Genomic DNA, 17016 nt, shown 5'->3' on the forward strand with positions numbered 1-17016 from the left:
TATATATATATATGTGTGTGTGTGTGTGTTTGTGTGTGTGTATATATATATATAATCTCCTTTCCAATTACCAGGTAGCCTTCTTCCAAATTTCTAAGCATAGATTGGTAAACATGTCTAGTACTGCAAATGTTTACTGAAATACCTCAGTTAGTATTCCATCAGTTCCTAGGGCCTTATTTTTTACCAGAGCTTCAGTGATGTGTGGACTGTTTTCTTCAGTACTGTTACTCCTTAATAAAATGCTACTTCCTAAATGAGTTCAGTGTTGACAAATTATTTTTGGCACAGTGAATGCGTTTTCCTTTAATCTTCTAATATTTCCTGCATCTTTCAAGATTTTGCCCATAGAATCCTTCAGTATTGCAGCTGCTGTTACTGTTATGTTCTGTCAAGTTGGCAATGACATGTAGTGACCCTGTGGACAGTATCTCTGAACCTTGCTTCACTGTGAGCCAAACTCACCATTTCTGACACATCCTACCCTATTGCCACAGCCACTGTGTCAATCCATCTCATCCAGGGTCTTCCTTTTCTGCACTGACCTTTTGTCCTCTAAGCATGATGTCCTTCTCCAAGTACTATTCTTCCCTAGCGACATGCCCAAAGTATGTGAGATGGAGTATCAGAATCCTTGTCTCAAAGCAGCAGCTTAGTCCATGGTAAGTTCAGTACTCTTCTTCAGCACCACAACTCAAAGGCATCAATTCTTTTGGGTTTCAGTTAGAGGTTATTATTTTGGAGAGAGTTAGCAAGAGAACTCTGATGACATGTTGTTAGGTGCTGTCGAGTCAACAATGTCTCATAACAACCCTTTGAAAAACGGATTTGAACCTTGCTTATGCTGTGTCGTTCTCAACATCTCTGATATACTTGAGCCAGTTGTGATAGTGACTATGTCAGTCCATCTTGTTGAAGATCTTCCTCATATTCAGTGACCTTTACAAACATGTTTTTTTCCAAGGAGTGGTGTGCTTCCTAACAACAGACACATAGTATATGGGATGATGTTTCACCCTCTTTGCCTCTGAGGAACACTTTGATTGCACTTTCTCTCAGTCATACTTGTTCGTTCTTTTGACAAGCAGCAGCTTGGCTTTACCCTCTCCAGGACAGACCTGTTTGTTCTCTAGATAGTCCCTGGTAAGTTCAGTACTCTTCTCCAGCACCACAATTCAAAGGCATTGATTCTTCTCTGTCACCTTTATTTCTGAAGGTTTAGTGAATTAAATAAAGGGTTGGTAACTAAAAGGAGGGAAGAAGGGCCGTTTGCTCCCATTAAGTTTATAGCCTTGGTAACCACATTAGGCAATCCTACTCATATTTTTAGGATAACCGAGAATTTAGGTTTATGGTTGTAGATGTGTAAGAGTTGAGTGAAGCAGCATGTATCCATAAAACATGATTGGAAAATTTCATGTGTCGGTCTCTTTTCTTAATTAAAGCTTATATTTTTTTTTAGATGTATTATATTTATTTTGCAGCATGAGAAGTACATGCTTTTAAAAAAGAGTCTTAATGAAAATTGATGTCTTACAAACTTCAAAGAATATAAATCATTGCTGCGCAATAATTACAGTTATTGATGGAACGGTTTTATTTATTCTAGTTGGTTAGAAACAAACTCCGAACATCTTGTAGAAAGAGATTATGAATCATCTTGTAAAATATGGAGTGGGAATGAAATGATTTTGCATTTGCACAAAATGGGCATCACCTCTACCAATTTTCCCATTTTGCAGGTAAAATTTTATTTCGTCTGTGCAATTCATGTTATGAATTTGAAGTTATTTAATAGATTGATCAAGTAATGATTTAATAAATATAGCAAATTGTTTTTTAAATTTTCTTTAATTCCTCAGTTTAAGTAAATTTTAGATTATGTTAAATTACACTTGAAACCATTGTTTAGTTTGAATAAAATTTAAAGAGATTGATTTGTTTGAAGTTAAATAATGTTAAGTTTTAGATTGTAGCTGAGTTTTGTCATTTTCTAAAATTGAATTTTTAATTTTGGAAAATAAAGAGGGAAGAAATCTGTATTTTACTTTCCTAAATTGCAAGGTTATAAGTCTGAGGGTCCATGGATAGAGGTCATGTGTGAATATGGGTGGACTGTGAACCTTGTGATGTATATATAATTTATAGGAGTATGCTACTTTTGCATAATTTTCTGCTTAGGAATTTCATAACTTTCATTGTAGTTCTCTAAGACTTTTTTTTTAAAATTTATTATTTTTGTGTGTGTGTACTGTCAAATCGAATCTGACTGGTACAGGAGGAGATTGTCCCTCCTTCCACGGCAGAACATCGGGTGGATTCGAACCGTGTGCCTCTGGGATTGCAGTGCAGCTTCTTGCCACTAGGCCACCAGAGCTCCCCTAAGACATTTTTTTTTAAATTAAAAAAGGTTAGAATAGTTCCTAACATAATTAATACCCATGTTGTTAAATACTGTCTAGATGAGTATGACTCAGAGCAACCCTGTGAACAACAGATCTGAACCTGTCCTATCCTGTGTCATCCTCATCATCTCCAGCACACTTAAGCTCATTACTGCAGTCACTGTATCAATCTATCCCATTGAGGGTCTTGCTCCCTTTCCTTTCCAAGGAATAACCTCTCCTAGCAACATGTCCAAAATATCTGAGACACTGTTTCTCCATTCTTGCCTCTAAGGAGCACTCAAACTGCACTTTTTCCAAAACATACCTGGTTTTTTTTGAGTCCATGGGATATTCTGTGCTCTTCTCCAACACCAGAGCACAAAGGCATAAATTCTTCTGTCATCCTTACTCATTATCCAGTTCTCAGTTGCATAGCACGTGATTGAAAAGACTTTCAGATACAAAGCAAATGCTAATTACTATAAGCATTCTGGATATATGAATATTAACATAATATTTTTAAACACTATTCCACTAAATTTTAGTCCTTATTTTTTTAATGCTATGAGGTACTGTAGGCATTTTTCCATACTGTGACATCTTTTATTAATCTTTTTATACACAGACATTTTATATTTTAAAAGTCAGTCATACAGCAAAATGGATAAATTGTAGCAAACTGGTATGTAATGTGAAATACTACAGAGCAAGTACAAAGAATGAATTGTTGCCACCACCAAAATACAGATAAATCTTATGAAAGTAATGTTTATTTGTTATGTGAAAGAAATGAGATACAGGAGAGTACAAGCTGAATAGTTTTCTTTTATGGAACTTAAGAACATACAAACTTAATTATGATGAAAGTCTAAATATGATTATCTCATGAGGATACAGTTTTGGCTGGTAAGGGTTGTAAGAAAACCATCTGGGTTTGTGTTTTGTTTGGATATTAGTTATATGAATGTATGTATGTATTTAATTAGATGCAAATTTATTTCTACTGTACTATATGTTATACTTCAATTAAAATGTATAAATAAATTTTACATTCAGAGAAGAATAGGAAATAGCTAAATAGAACAAAGAAAAAAAGTAACGCATAACTAAAATATGACCATTGTTAGCATTTTATATAGGGAGGTGAGTTGCTAACTGAAAGAAAACCTCTGACAGTTTGAATACACTAGCAGTCAGTGGGGGAGATAAGACGGCTTCTCCTATGCAATATACAGTCTCTGAAAACTTGCTAGAGTGTCAGCTATGCATCGGTTCCAATTTGATGGCAGTGAGGTTGAGGAGAGATACATTTTTGTGCATATATTTGCTTATTATAAATGTATATGTTATTTGGTATATGCTTCTTTTTGTTAAAAAAATAATATGGATGCGTTAGGAGAGCCTAGTGGTTAAATGCTCAGCTGCTTCCCAAAAGCCAGCAGTTTAATCCCACTAGAGACTGGCTCAGGATAGGGCAGGGTTCAGAGCTATTGTACATAGGATCACTATGTGTCTTTTGCAAGTGACTCGATGGCTCATAACAACAACATCAGCAACATGGGCTCTTGAGAGAAAAAACTTGGAAATAATCTCCTTTAACAATTAAAACCTAGGAAACCCAAAGGGAAAATTCTACTCTGATCTGTAGAACTCTTAACTGAGCCTCCAGCTGTTTTCAGAGACTGTAAATTTCATGGAAGGAGATTGCCCATTCTTAACCTCAGAGTCACTGGTGTATTTGACCAGCCAGAGAGGCCCCATCTTTGAGTTAACAGAGCTCCCTTCTCACTAGGCCACCAGAGATCCTATTTTGGTTGCATTCTTTTGGCTGGTTTTTTAAAACTTCTTGATAGGCTCTGTGGATGAGAACTCTTAGCAATCAGACCTCATGAAGATTACAATTTAGGGAGAAAAGTGCAACAATGAATGAATGGAAATCCAAAATCTCTCTAAATGTTCATTAAAATTATGAAAATAAAAAAAATATTACAATTTAGGAAATGCTAAAGGAAGTTCTCAGTATCTCTACAGGAATAATCTTGAAAAAGTGTGCTTATGCTTATTTTCTTTTTATGTTCTAAGTACTGATAGTGCCTTGTAAATTATTGCACTGCATTCACATTTTTTTCTGCTTAAATAGGGTATTTTTTACCAAAAGATTTCAAATTTTAGTGCATTAAAATTCAACAATATTTTTTCCTTTTTAAGTTGTACTTTTTGAGTGTAGTTTCTAGCAATATTTCCTTCCCCTTAGTATATTTTTCTTCTCAGTTTAAAGTCTTAAAGTCTTTACTTTTAAGAAAAAATTTTCAATCATCCAGCAGTTTATATTTGTTAATTTTGTGAAGTAAAAGATACATTTTCTCCCTATATGGATGGTTGGATTATCCTAGCACCATTTACTAAATGGTCTACCTTTATTATGTTATCACTGCTACTCATTTAATTTTCATATATGTTATGTAGGTTTATTTTCTGGACTTAATTCTGTTCCAGAGATCTACTTATATTTCCTTAAGTAGGATTTTGCTGTTGTTGTTATGGTGAGAAAAATTTGTATTTAGAATTAACCAGCTGGACCCAGTTTAGATGATCCCAATTTTATTGGCAGCATCCAAAGCATCATAGTCAGGAGCACAGCAGACATAGGCCTTCTTCTCTCCATCAGGCATAATCAAGGTGTTGACCATCAATATCAATGTTATAGAGCTTTTTTACAGCATGTTTGATTTAGTGCTAGTTGTCCTTGACATCCACAATGAACACAAGTGTGTTATTATCGTCTATCTTCTTCATGGCTGACTCAGTGTTCAGGGGAAGCTTAATGATGGCATAGTGGTCAAGCTTGTTTCTCCTGGGGACACTCTTCCAGAGGTATTTGGGCTACCTTCAGAGCATTGTATTTTTTCTATTTGTCCTAAACAATATTCCTATTTCCATCGATATCAAAAGTTACAGATTATGTTCAAACTAATAAGCCAGTTAGCATATATTTTCTATTTCACATAGTCATTCCTGTTGTCATTCTTTTCATTTTGCTTGTTATGAAGAATTAGAGAGCTCATGACGACGTTCATAGGGTTAAAAGTTCAAAATTAGCATGTAGTTAGCTGTGCTGTTAACCCAAAGGCCATGACTCTCTGGCAATTCAAATCTAGAAGTGTCTCAGAAAGAAAGATGGACATTTTCCTCTAGTGAGATTTATAGCTTCAGAAAACCTGCTGGTGGGTCAGCTATGAGTTTGTTCTGAGTAAACAACAATGAATGAACTTTTATTTTATAATCATATTTTTCTCAGTATTAGAGCTAATTTAGCATTTTTCTCATTATGGGATATCATTTGGCTTTTATGATGGCATAGAATCTCTTAAGCCATTTGGTACATTTTTAGTTAGCTCATAATTTTTGAAGGGTATTAAATAACCTCCTAATTGGACAACAAAATAATGAATCTCCTAAATGTCTAGCTTGTTAAAGTGTCTTTGAGGATAATTAGGCTTGTATGGGAATTCAAAGTACACTGTTATGCATTGTCTGTTAATGATGTTAGTTCAAATTTCAATGACAATTTTATTTACGTGTTATTATAGTTTTGAGAAGTTCTCTCACACCTCCCCTACTATATTGAACATAATATGGTAATGTCTTATAGGGACATCTTTCTACTGTTCTTCAAAAGGAAGAAAAAGTTGCACCAATTTATGGGAAGGAAGAATCAAGAGAAATACCCATTATTAGTGCCTCAACTCAAATAGTACTCAAAGGACTTTTTATGGTGCTTGAATATCTTTTTAGGCAAAATAACAGGTGAGTGAAGACATCTTACTCGTATTTTTCATCTTAAGTATATTAGCCTTCTTGATTGTTAACATGAATTTATGGTTAAGTAGGGAGCTCTTGTGGCTTAATGGTAAAGGGTTACACTGCCAACCCAACGCTGTTCAGATCCACTAGTTGCTCCACAGAAGTAAGATGGGCAATCTCCTTTTATATGATTTATTGCCTATAAAAATCCACTGGATGGTCAACCAAGAGATGGTTCCAACTCGATACGAATGTACAGAATAGCAACAACAGTGGTTAAGTATATAGCTATAAACCTGTGATATGGGCATGATAATGTGTTTAGTCTTTTTTGGCATAGACTGAATCAATTGAAATTTGTTATTGTTGACATTAAGTCAACTACAATTCTTAATGACCCTAAGAACAATAGCTCTAAATCTTGTTCTATCCTGAGCCAACCTCACCATTTCTGACACTGCTGACCCCATTGTCCACTGTTATGTGCCATTGAGTCACCTGCAATGTGTAACGACTCCATGTACAGCAGCTCTGAATCCTTCCCTGTCCTGAGCCAGTCTCACTAGTTCTGACACATCACCCTCCATTGCCCTAGTCACTGTATCAATCCATCTCATGCGGGGTCTTCCTCTCCTGCACTGTCCATCCACCCTTCCAAGCATGATGTCCTTCTCCAAGGACCGATCTCTCCTAGCCGTACGCCCAAAGTAAGTGAGGCAGAGCTTCAAAATTCTAGCCTGCAAAGAGAGACTTGGTTTTACCTCTCCAAGATAGACCTATTTGTTTTCTTGGCAGGCCACGGTATGCTCAGGATTGTTCTCCAGCAACACAACACCACAATTCGAAGGCATCTGTTCTTCTGTCATAGATAGATAGATAGATAGATAGATAGATAGATAGATAGATAGATAGATAATTAACTCTTAAAACATTCTTAACTTGCAATAAAAATTACCTTTCCATCTTTTAATGAAAGAAATGTAACTCCTCTTTTAGTTTCTTTATACTAATACAGTTTTGTTTTATAACTACATGTATTAACTGTACATGTAACATACAGTTCTAGTACAAGGAGTTAGGGAGCCTGAATTTTACTTAATTCTTTTTGAAAATGGTAAAGGACAGGGTAATAAGAGGTAAATTATATGATTTTAAGCTGTTTCTTGTAGGAATGAGTTGATTTTACTGTTTAATGCTTAACTTATAGCAGAAAGGTTGTCGTGGGGTGAAGGTTGACTTTGAGTGGTAAGATAATGACATTCTTGACTGAATTTTTATATAATCAATTTAAAAAGTTATGTGCAGGTAATATATTTTGTGTGTTTTAAAGTTTAATTAGCATTTTATATGAGTTTTAAAATTTAATTATAATTTTCTTTTCATCTAGTTTTGCAGATGATTATAAAGTTGCTATTCAACAGACTTACTCTTGGACAAACCAGGCTGATATTTCTGATAGAAATGCATTCTTTGCTGTACCAAAAAATAAGAAACGTTCTCGACAGAAAACTGTAGTTCGTATGTTAAATTTTTGGTGCTTAAATCCAGCTGTGGTAAGCCTGTTATGTTGTAAATGTGAATCTTTGGTTTTGCTCGATACTAATAATTAAATAGATATGTTTTACTTTTTCAAAAATTATATAAATTATTATTTCCTTTTAGGCCTTTTCAGATATTAATGACAAAGTTCGGACAATTGTTTTGACATCTGGAACATTATCACCAATGAAATCTTTTTCATCAGAACTTGGTGTTACATTTACCATCCAACTGGAGGCTAATCATGTCATTAATAACTCACAGGTTAGTTTTTATTTTTTAAAGCCTTCAGACTTTCTACCTTAATATAATTTTGTAGAAACTGGGTAGAAGGTACCTAATGCCAGCAGTTGGACTATTATGGAGAGTAAACATTTCCGTTTTAAAAGAAACTAAAATCTAGTCGTTTCTACTTGATAGAATTGACAAAAGAAGTCCTAATAAATAGCATTCTTTCAACTCAGCTAACGAAAATGTACATATTGAATGTGTATACAATATAATAATATACTAATTCTAATTAATCTTTGTTTTTACCTGCGAAAACGTAAAACAAAAATTTTGATTCTTTAATCCAGTTACTGTTGTATATGTAGTTACTTAAGTTTCACTGTTTTCTTTCAGTCTCTGACATGCCTTTTTTAGATCCTCTTTATTCCTTTATACTTAGATTTTTCCATGGTTGAACATATAATTGAATAAACTATTAACCCTATGATTTTCAAATCATTTGTTCAGCTCTCTGCATCATTTCGTCCCTTCACTCTAGCTTTTTTCATATTCAAAACAAGTTTCAGAGTCTCTTCTGACATTTTTAAAAAATTTTTTCTTTCTTTCCTATATTTTTTAGTGATACTTTCATCTCCTTCTCTTCCATATTTCTACATCTTTTATCCTCAGTAAAACCTTTGTTCTCTGAAAGCATCAATATACTTATTTACTTTTTTACTCTGTGTTCCTATAGATACACAATACTAAGATAGCAGTGATAAAATGCTACTACCATTACTAATAGAAACTCAAGGGGTTTTTTCTGCAGCTGTTTGTTTGATTATTAAGATTCTATTCCATTAAAGGTTTATAGTTGCAGTACTGTATTCCAAAGTTAGTTGACATCTGTGAGAGTGTGTGTTTAGTTGGATATACCAATACAATTAGTTTCATTTTCTGTTTGCCTTTTTGTTTGTTTGTTTGGAGCAGAGTTGCCTCCTCAAAGTAGAGTTTTTCTGAATAATGTAGCGAGAGCAAAGCTTTCAGCAAGTGAAAAAAAAAAGTTCTTGATTTTGTCTTAATAGCAAGATTCAAAAAGAGTAAAAACAGTTACAAATATTGAGAATTAGCATGTGGAAAATACAAATTATGAGTCTAGGAAAATGCAAAGTTGAAAAATATGAAATAGAACACATAAAGATCAGTGTATCCTAGGCATTAGTGAACTAAAATTAACTGGTATTGGTCATTTTGATAAATAAGCATATTTATCGTAGGCAGATGATATGATCTGCTGTTTTGGATCTGACAAGTTGAAGAGAAATGATGTCACATTCATTGTTAAATCCCCCTCCCCAACAATTCATACTATAAGACCATTATTGTAGAAATAAATAACTAGTAAAATGTATATGAGGATCTAAGGGAGGGAAGAGTGGGAGCTGAGGGGGAGGATGTTGGGGGGGTTGTTAATCATAAGGTCACACAATTTGATGCATGGAGGGAGAGGTGGATTAAGGATATGGGAAAGATCCAGAATGAAAAACAATGTATACTAACTTCGTAAGTAAACAAGTAGAAAATAAAACTTTTATTTTTTAAAAAAGAGCATTTCAAGCTCTCCCCTGTAGTATGATGCTGTCAGTGATAGGATAATACCCATATGCATAAAAGGAAGATCTCTTAATATGACTGTTACCCAAATTTACAAACAAACCACTAAAGCCAAAGAAGAAATTTCTTATTTCTACAGACTTTTGTGGTTTGAAATTGGTACAAATAACCAAGATGCATTAATAATAACTGATGATGGGATTGAAAAGTAAGTTAGAAACAAGACGTGTTAATAGTTTGAAAATAGGCGTTAATGATAGAAATGAGACAGAAGATGCATCATGGAATTTTGTACAATAGTTTATTAACTGCAAAAGCCGTTTTACAAATTTTAAATGATGATACTCAGATGGAGAAAGACTAAAATCCTCTAACCCGCCTTTCCTAAACCATGCAGCAGCCTCTTACTCTGCTGGAATGACTACTTTGTATGTCTGTGTACAGCGTGTGTTCATAAGAACACATTTAAATGGTATGGAATTAAAATTCTTCTCAATATTAACTAAAATCTGTATGATCCATATAGTGAAATATCTTTATAGATTAAATCTTTAAACAATTAAAGGTAATTGGAGAATAACATTTTAAAAATAAATGCCTTTTTTTCTTTCCCATTATCTTTCCCCTTCCTTCTTTTTTTTAACATTTATACATATCTTGATCAGTTATTCAATTTTCATAAGTGGCTTTATGCAATATTCGTCCTTATGTGACTGAGATATTTCACTCAGCACAATAATCTCTAATCTCTCCCAAGTTATATAGTATTTTACAAAATCTTTATTCCTTCGTGCTACATAGCATTCCACTGAGAGAATGTACCACAATTTCTTAATCCATTCATTTGTTGATGGGCATTTGGAGGGTGGGAGAAGGGGAGTTAATGGAAAATGTTCAATGGAGACTTGAAAAGATGGGGTGATAATAGGCATAGAGAAATGATAATTATATAAAATATATTGTGTATTTAAAAAGAAAAATATATTGTGTATGAATGGTTATACAAAACAAGAGGTATATGGATGATTATATGCAAACCAATAAAAAAATTTAAAAAGGTCTTAAAAACTTGCTTGATCTCTTGACACATACGTAATTAAGGCTTCTAACTAAATAAGAATTTGCCTGCCTTGAGTATGCATTATTTCAGTACTAAAACATTCACATTCTAGGTTTGGGTTGGCACCATTGGCTCAGGCCCCAGGGGCCGGAATCTCTGTGCGACGTTCCAGCACACTGAAACATTTGAGTTCCAGGATGAAGTGGGAGCACTTTTGTTATCTGTGTGCCAGACTGTCAGCCAAGGAATTTTATGTTTCCTGCCATCTTACAAGGTAAGATAATTTTAATTGGTTTTTGTTTATTTGATTTTGTTGCCTTTAGAAAAATCATATGTAATTATCATTAGCTTCCTCAAAGAGATGGATCGACACAGTAACTGCAGGAGTGGACTTAAGTATGTCAGAGATGGTGAAGATGGCACAGGATAAGGCAGGGTTCACAGCTGTTGTTCACAGGGTCACTGTGAGTCATACTGGACTCGATTGCACCTAACAACAACAAGCATCAACTGTTGTTTCACTTATTTGGTGATTGACTAAGATATACCATTGTTATTTATAGGGAGTGTAGCAGAAGTGCCAAAAGTGGCTGGCTTTAACAAACAAAATAATTTTCTCACAATTTAAAAGTCAGACATCCAAATTGAGTATGCTGACTCTAGGGGAAAGCTTTCTCTCTCTGTTAGCCCTGGAGGAAGGTCTTTGTCTTTTTCAACTGCTGCTTCTGAGAAGTCTCCATGTTTATTGGGATCTCTCTTCCTGTCTTTTCTGTCTTCTTAGTTTACTTGTGTAACCTCATTATATCTCAAGAGAAATTGACTCAGTATACACTGTACATTAATCCTGCCCCATTAACATAGCAAAGACAACCCATTCTCAACTGGACCTGATACCATAGGCATCTCAAAATCATTGCTATGAGCCAGAACCAATTTATAGCTGACCTCTCAGCAGGTTTTTGGGAGGCTGTACATGACATCTTTTTGCCACTGAGGCATTGGTGGAATCAAATCACCAGAGAGATACCATCTTTGGGTTAATGTCCTATAGATGGTGCTAGCAGAGCTCCTTAACCACAGGCAAAGAGGTTAGGATTTTCAGGGTAAATAATTCTGTCCATAACATGAGAACTGTGTACATTATTCTTAGAGGCAACTTGATTTTTTCGCAGTTGAAGGAAACAGAAACATCCTTTTTTGTGTGATTTGATTGAGAAGAACAAAACAAATTGGTTTTTCATTCAACCATTTATACACATTTTGTTTTGTGACATTAATTACAAAACTCACAATGAAATCATAATTTTTCCACTTCTTACCAGTAATTATAATATTTTTAAAATCCTTCTGTCCTATTCCTTCCTGGTTTCTGAGCTTTCTCCTTGGGAAAATGCTGTTCTTTTGGACTTATATGACTCAAAGGTGTGAGTTTTATTGGTCACTTTCTACTTCGTTCCATTGTTTGACTAAAAGATAAGCCTGGAGGCGTGAATTTTATTCCATATTTAAAAGGTGATGTCATCTTGAGGGTTCCACTGGTCTATCTATATTGGACTAGTTAGCCTGACCTTTTAAATATTTTTTAGTTTTATTCCACTCACTTTATCCAGGATCCTCTCCTGTGATACATTTTAGAGTGATTAGTGGTGTTAGCCAGTCACCATTAATTCTTCTGGTCTCTGGCTTGTGGAAGTTGAAGTTTTCACGGTCCATTAATTGCTTTAGTACATCTTTGTTTTCCTTTTGTTCCCCCTTCTTTGTTGCAGAGAGGGAAGGAACCAATTCTTGTGCCTTAGATGACTGCTCACAGACCCTGGTTGCCAAAGTAGGATGTAGAACATTGTCTTTGTGGACTATGCTGTACCTATTGACTTTCGTATCTCTCAATGCTATGGTCCCAAGACTCCAAAACTAGCAAGTCATCTCCTCATAGAGTTAGGTTATGATTAAGAAGCTTACTAGCATTGCCTCCTGTTGGCTCTTGTATATACATAGATGTATTTACAGCATGTACAAGTACTAATAGGAATGTAGAACTATCATAACCAAACCTTTGTATGGTCATGAGAATAGTCTTTTTCACCTGTCTATGAGAACAAGTGAATCTTTTCTGGAGAGGATGAAACCAAGCTGCTCCTTGGAGGCAAGGGGGTTTTAGCGTGTCTCACATACTTTGGGCACGTGGCCAGGAGGGACCAGTCTTTGGAGAAGAAAATTATGCTTGGAAGGGTGGAGAGACTGCCACAGGAGAGGAAGACCATGAATGAGATTAATTGACACAGTAACTGGATAATGGGGATAGGTGTTTTGGAGACAATGAGATTGGCCCAGGATAGAGCAAGTTTCAGTGGTGCTAGTGTGCATAGGGTCAATATGACTTGTTGATGTGTGTATATTTTACCTGTCTGACTATATCACTGCTATTGACTCATTTCTTATGTACCTGTCAGTGTCTCCCCTTTCTATTGTGACACTATGCTGATCATCCCTTTATTGTATATTATCTTTCCCAGCACCCATCTTAGTATTACTTGCCAGTTATTTAATTACTGATTTTTTTTTCCTTTCCCTTCTGATATTAAGCATTCTTAGTTATGCCTTTGATTGGTTCAGTGCTCAGAATCTAATGCCAAATTGTTTTTGTTGTTGGTTATATTTTTGCTTCATGCTTCTGGCCAGAAAAAAAATTTTTTTTCTTGTTGTATTTAGAGTTACTCTACTTTTTAATATTTTCTTGATTTAAATTAAAATTATATCATGTATTTTGAGGATAGCCTTTAGCCAAGTTCCATACTGCTCAACTATGACCTAGTCAGATGTCTGTGTGGATCAAGCTTCAGGGTTACACCACCACTCCATACGATTTACACCTCTGCACGTCAGCAAGGTACACAATCTCTGAGAGGATATCCTACCTGTCCCCTGAATTGACAAAGCACCATCCCTAGCTAGGCAGAGTGCCCTATGCTTCTCTAAGGCCAACAGAAACTTCATCCCAAGCCGGGTTACCTGTCCTTAGATGCAGCTGTTTAAACTGTTCACTAACCCACACAGGCACATGATGCTAAGCATGTTGGAGCCTCCTCCCGGGCACTGCCACCTCTTCAATGCCCAACGATAGTATACTTGAGTGCATGGAGAGTGTACTGTTCCAAATGTAGATGTAACACGTGCCAGCCTGGCTTCTGTCAATCTCGGAGCTGGTTGCAGGCTAAGCCACCCCTGCCCCAGTACACCACAATCCACTGGCACCCAGAGGTAAAGAGAGAATAACTTAATGTAAAACTGTGCATGTATTCTCGGTGCCACATACAAAATGACCCAAGGCTGAGCAGAGCTGGGATAGGATTAGGAAAACACTTGGCAGATAGCTATGGAGGGAAAGTCATTCTCTTGATCAACTCCCCTGAGGGTATGGGGAGCTGACCCCTGTCATCAGCCAATCACTGATTGGTGTGGAAACATGCAGTCTTGATTCCTGAACCTATCAGAAAGCTGCCTGTAAAGTTCAAATTGGCTGCACTGTGTCAGGTCCATTCACAGTTCAGTGCTCCATCTATCTCTTTATTTAGTTTTAGTTCAGCCAATGAACTACTTGTTTATTATTTCCTTTGAAACTCGGAGTTCTAGGATTATCACCTGTATCTATTATATTTATTTTCTGGTGTCTTTGTAGAAGGCCTGGAATAGGTAGTGTCCCTCTCGTCTGACATCTTGCTCCAAGGATCTTTTAACAAATTTATTGAGAGAGAATGCTCCTTTTCAGAGAGGACTCTAAGATCGTTCATTCCTATACAAAGAGTTAACACTACAAGAGATCCTACTTTTACTTTTGAACAGAATTCCTCCCTATACCCCCTAAAAGTGTGCAACTGACTGTATCACTATTGGCTGAAAGTTTAATCCTGATACACAAGGTGAAGATACTGAGATAGATTTTATCTGATAGCTGGAGTATAGAAAATTGTCTCGATAGAAGTTAACATCTTAAATTTTCTCCTATTTTTTGTTAGAATACAATAAGAAATATGGATACACCATCCTTACTTTAACTTAAAGGTTATAAAAATACTGCTTTATTTTCCATTTTTATTACTATTTAAAAGAGACTATATTTTGCTTCTAACATATTCCACCTGTTGGTACCTATCAACTAAATATAAGAAAGTAAACATTTCTTAAATATTAGTAGCTCATGAAATGAATAGTGAAGAATCATCCTCAGCTGGAAAAATGTGACAGATTTTACCTATGAAATAAATTATGTGAATAAGATTGCAAAAGAAGGTAGTTCTGTTTGGGCAGGCCTATTAAAAGCATTAAGACTTGAGTACTGGCTGTTAAAGCAAGTAAATGGCAATATTATAAAGTTAAACACATGCCAAAAAACATTTTCCAGAGGACTGGGATTGTAACAATACCATTAATGAGGGCAAAGAGGTCTTAATGCAATTTGCACTTTCTAAAGTTTCAAAAAGAAGTTTTGAGTTAGTGCATTATTAATGTACTGAACATCTGGAACTGTGTAAAAGCTGTGGACATTTGAGTGAATGCAGGATTTCCCTACTAGATTGTATTCTAACCGATTGCCTCCCTAGTGAGATACTGGTTTTAAGTTCAAAAAAGTAAAATAGTAATAGCCAAGTAAGACATAAACATTCCAAAGTGTCTTCTAATTTATAAAATCTGACTGAAAACCAGTAATTGTTTCTGATGGTAACACATCCATGTGATATGAACACCAATTAGTAAATAAAATCATCTGTATCAGTATATGTAGACTAATCTCTGTGTGAATATTATTTGCCCTTTTATGAGCTATAAAGTAAAATATCTTATAATGAAGAAGCATCACATTTTTCATATAACTGAGGCTTAAAACCCAAAAGAAGAATCTCTATCCCTAAGTTTCTCTAAAATATTTGACTTTTTAGGTGCCTAGTTATGTTACTTTAAAAAAATTTAAAATAAATTTATTTATGTGATTTCTCTGACAAGATGGAAATAATTAAGATGTATAAACATGCAATTTGAATGTCACTTGCAATGAGAATGGAAAAGCTACAGGCCTAAATATTTTGTTATCTAAAACTGAAATTTTGGTAGAGTATTTTCACAGAAATAAGCAGTATGGTTTTACAGTAGAATTACACTTCAGCTTTACAGGTAGCTCTTGTATAATCTTAAATGGAAACTTTTATGGTACTTTAAGAAAATCTGCACTGAAGAAATGAAAATAAAAATTGTGTTCTTTGTAAATACTGTATCATAATCACCAAGTTCCCTCATTTTCACACTGTTCCTTGTACTTTTTCACCTGAACTAAACCCAGAGGAAATGTCGTTTTCTTGTCAGCCCCTGCAAACTATGACTCTTTTTCTCCCCCGCTCATAACTTGTACTTCATGCAAGTTCATGTAGCATTGTGATAGATGCAGAAGAGATTGAGATTGTTAACATTTTAGCTTATTCAGTTCCACTGTCGACACCCTTGACACTAGTCGTCACAAAGTCAAAAGACAACTTGCATTAGGAAAATACGGTGTTTGGGACCTCTCCAGAGTGCTGAGGAGCAAAGATGTCGGTCTAAAGACTAAAGTATGCCAGGTGCAGGCCATGGTCTTCACAATTACTTGCTGTACATCAGACAGCTGGACAGTGACCAAGGATGACAGAAAAGTTGACTCCTTTGGGCTGTGGTACTGGAGAAGAGTTTTGAACATACCATGGACTGTCAAGTGAACTAACAGGTCTGTCCTGGAAAGGGTGAAACCAAGCTGCTTCTTGGAGGCAAGGATTTTGAGGCTCTTCCTTTCATAACTTTGGGCATATAGGCAGGAGGCACCGGGACAGCACAGGAGAGAAAGACCCCAAATGAGATGAATTGACACAGTAACTGGGATACTGAGGGTAAATGTGTCATAGACAGTAGACAGGCTCAGGATAGAGCAGGGTTCAGAGCTATTGTGCAAAGGGTCAGTATGAATCGTAGTTGACTTGACGGCACATAACAACAACTTGTACTTTAAGTCTGATGCTTTATTTGCTCTTCATTGCGCTTTGGACTTCTTTTAAAAAAAAGAAAAAGAAACAAGCAAAACAGCTCACCAGTAAAAAACGAATCTTGAATTACAATTAAAAAGTGTGGAAAAAGAAAAAAATATTCTAATCCCTGAGCTCTAGTCCCTTTTTAAAAATCTTTTTTCTTTGAGTGAAAGTTTACAAATCATAATGATTTTTCATTCAATCATTCATATTTTACTTTAGAACCTAATTGTTGTGGTTGTTATGTGCCGTTGAGTCGCCTGCAACTCATAGCGACCCTATGTACAACAGCCCTAAACTCCGCTCTCTCCTGTGCCAATCGCACTGTCTCTGACACTCCCATCCCAATTATCCCAGT

At 35.5% G+C, this 17016-nt stretch overlaps 1 protein-coding gene across 1 annotated transcript in view; it reads left to right on the forward strand.

Moving 5' to 3' along the window:
• Positions 1-17016, forward strand: part of BRIP1 (BRCA1 interacting protein C-terminal helicase 1) — a 140371-nt gene that overhangs the window by 60447 nt on the left and 62908 nt on the right. Inside the window, 5 exon segments of the mRNA XM_006899468.1 lie at positions 1610-1742; positions 6040-6194; positions 7579-7744; positions 7854-7994; positions 10727-10888. Coding sequence (XP_006899530.1) covers positions 1610-1742; positions 6040-6194; positions 7579-7744; positions 7854-7994; positions 10727-10888 — 757 coding nt within the window.

Source organism: Elephantulus edwardii, unplaced genomic scaffold (assembly GCF_000299155.1).
Source record: "Elephantulus edwardii isolate Elephantulus edwardi_28Jun2011 unplaced genomic scaffold, EleEdw1.0 scaffold00257, whole genome shotgun sequence".
NCBI classification, from domain to species: domain Eukaryota; kingdom Metazoa; phylum Chordata; class Mammalia; order Macroscelidea; family Macroscelididae; genus Elephantulus; species Elephantulus edwardii.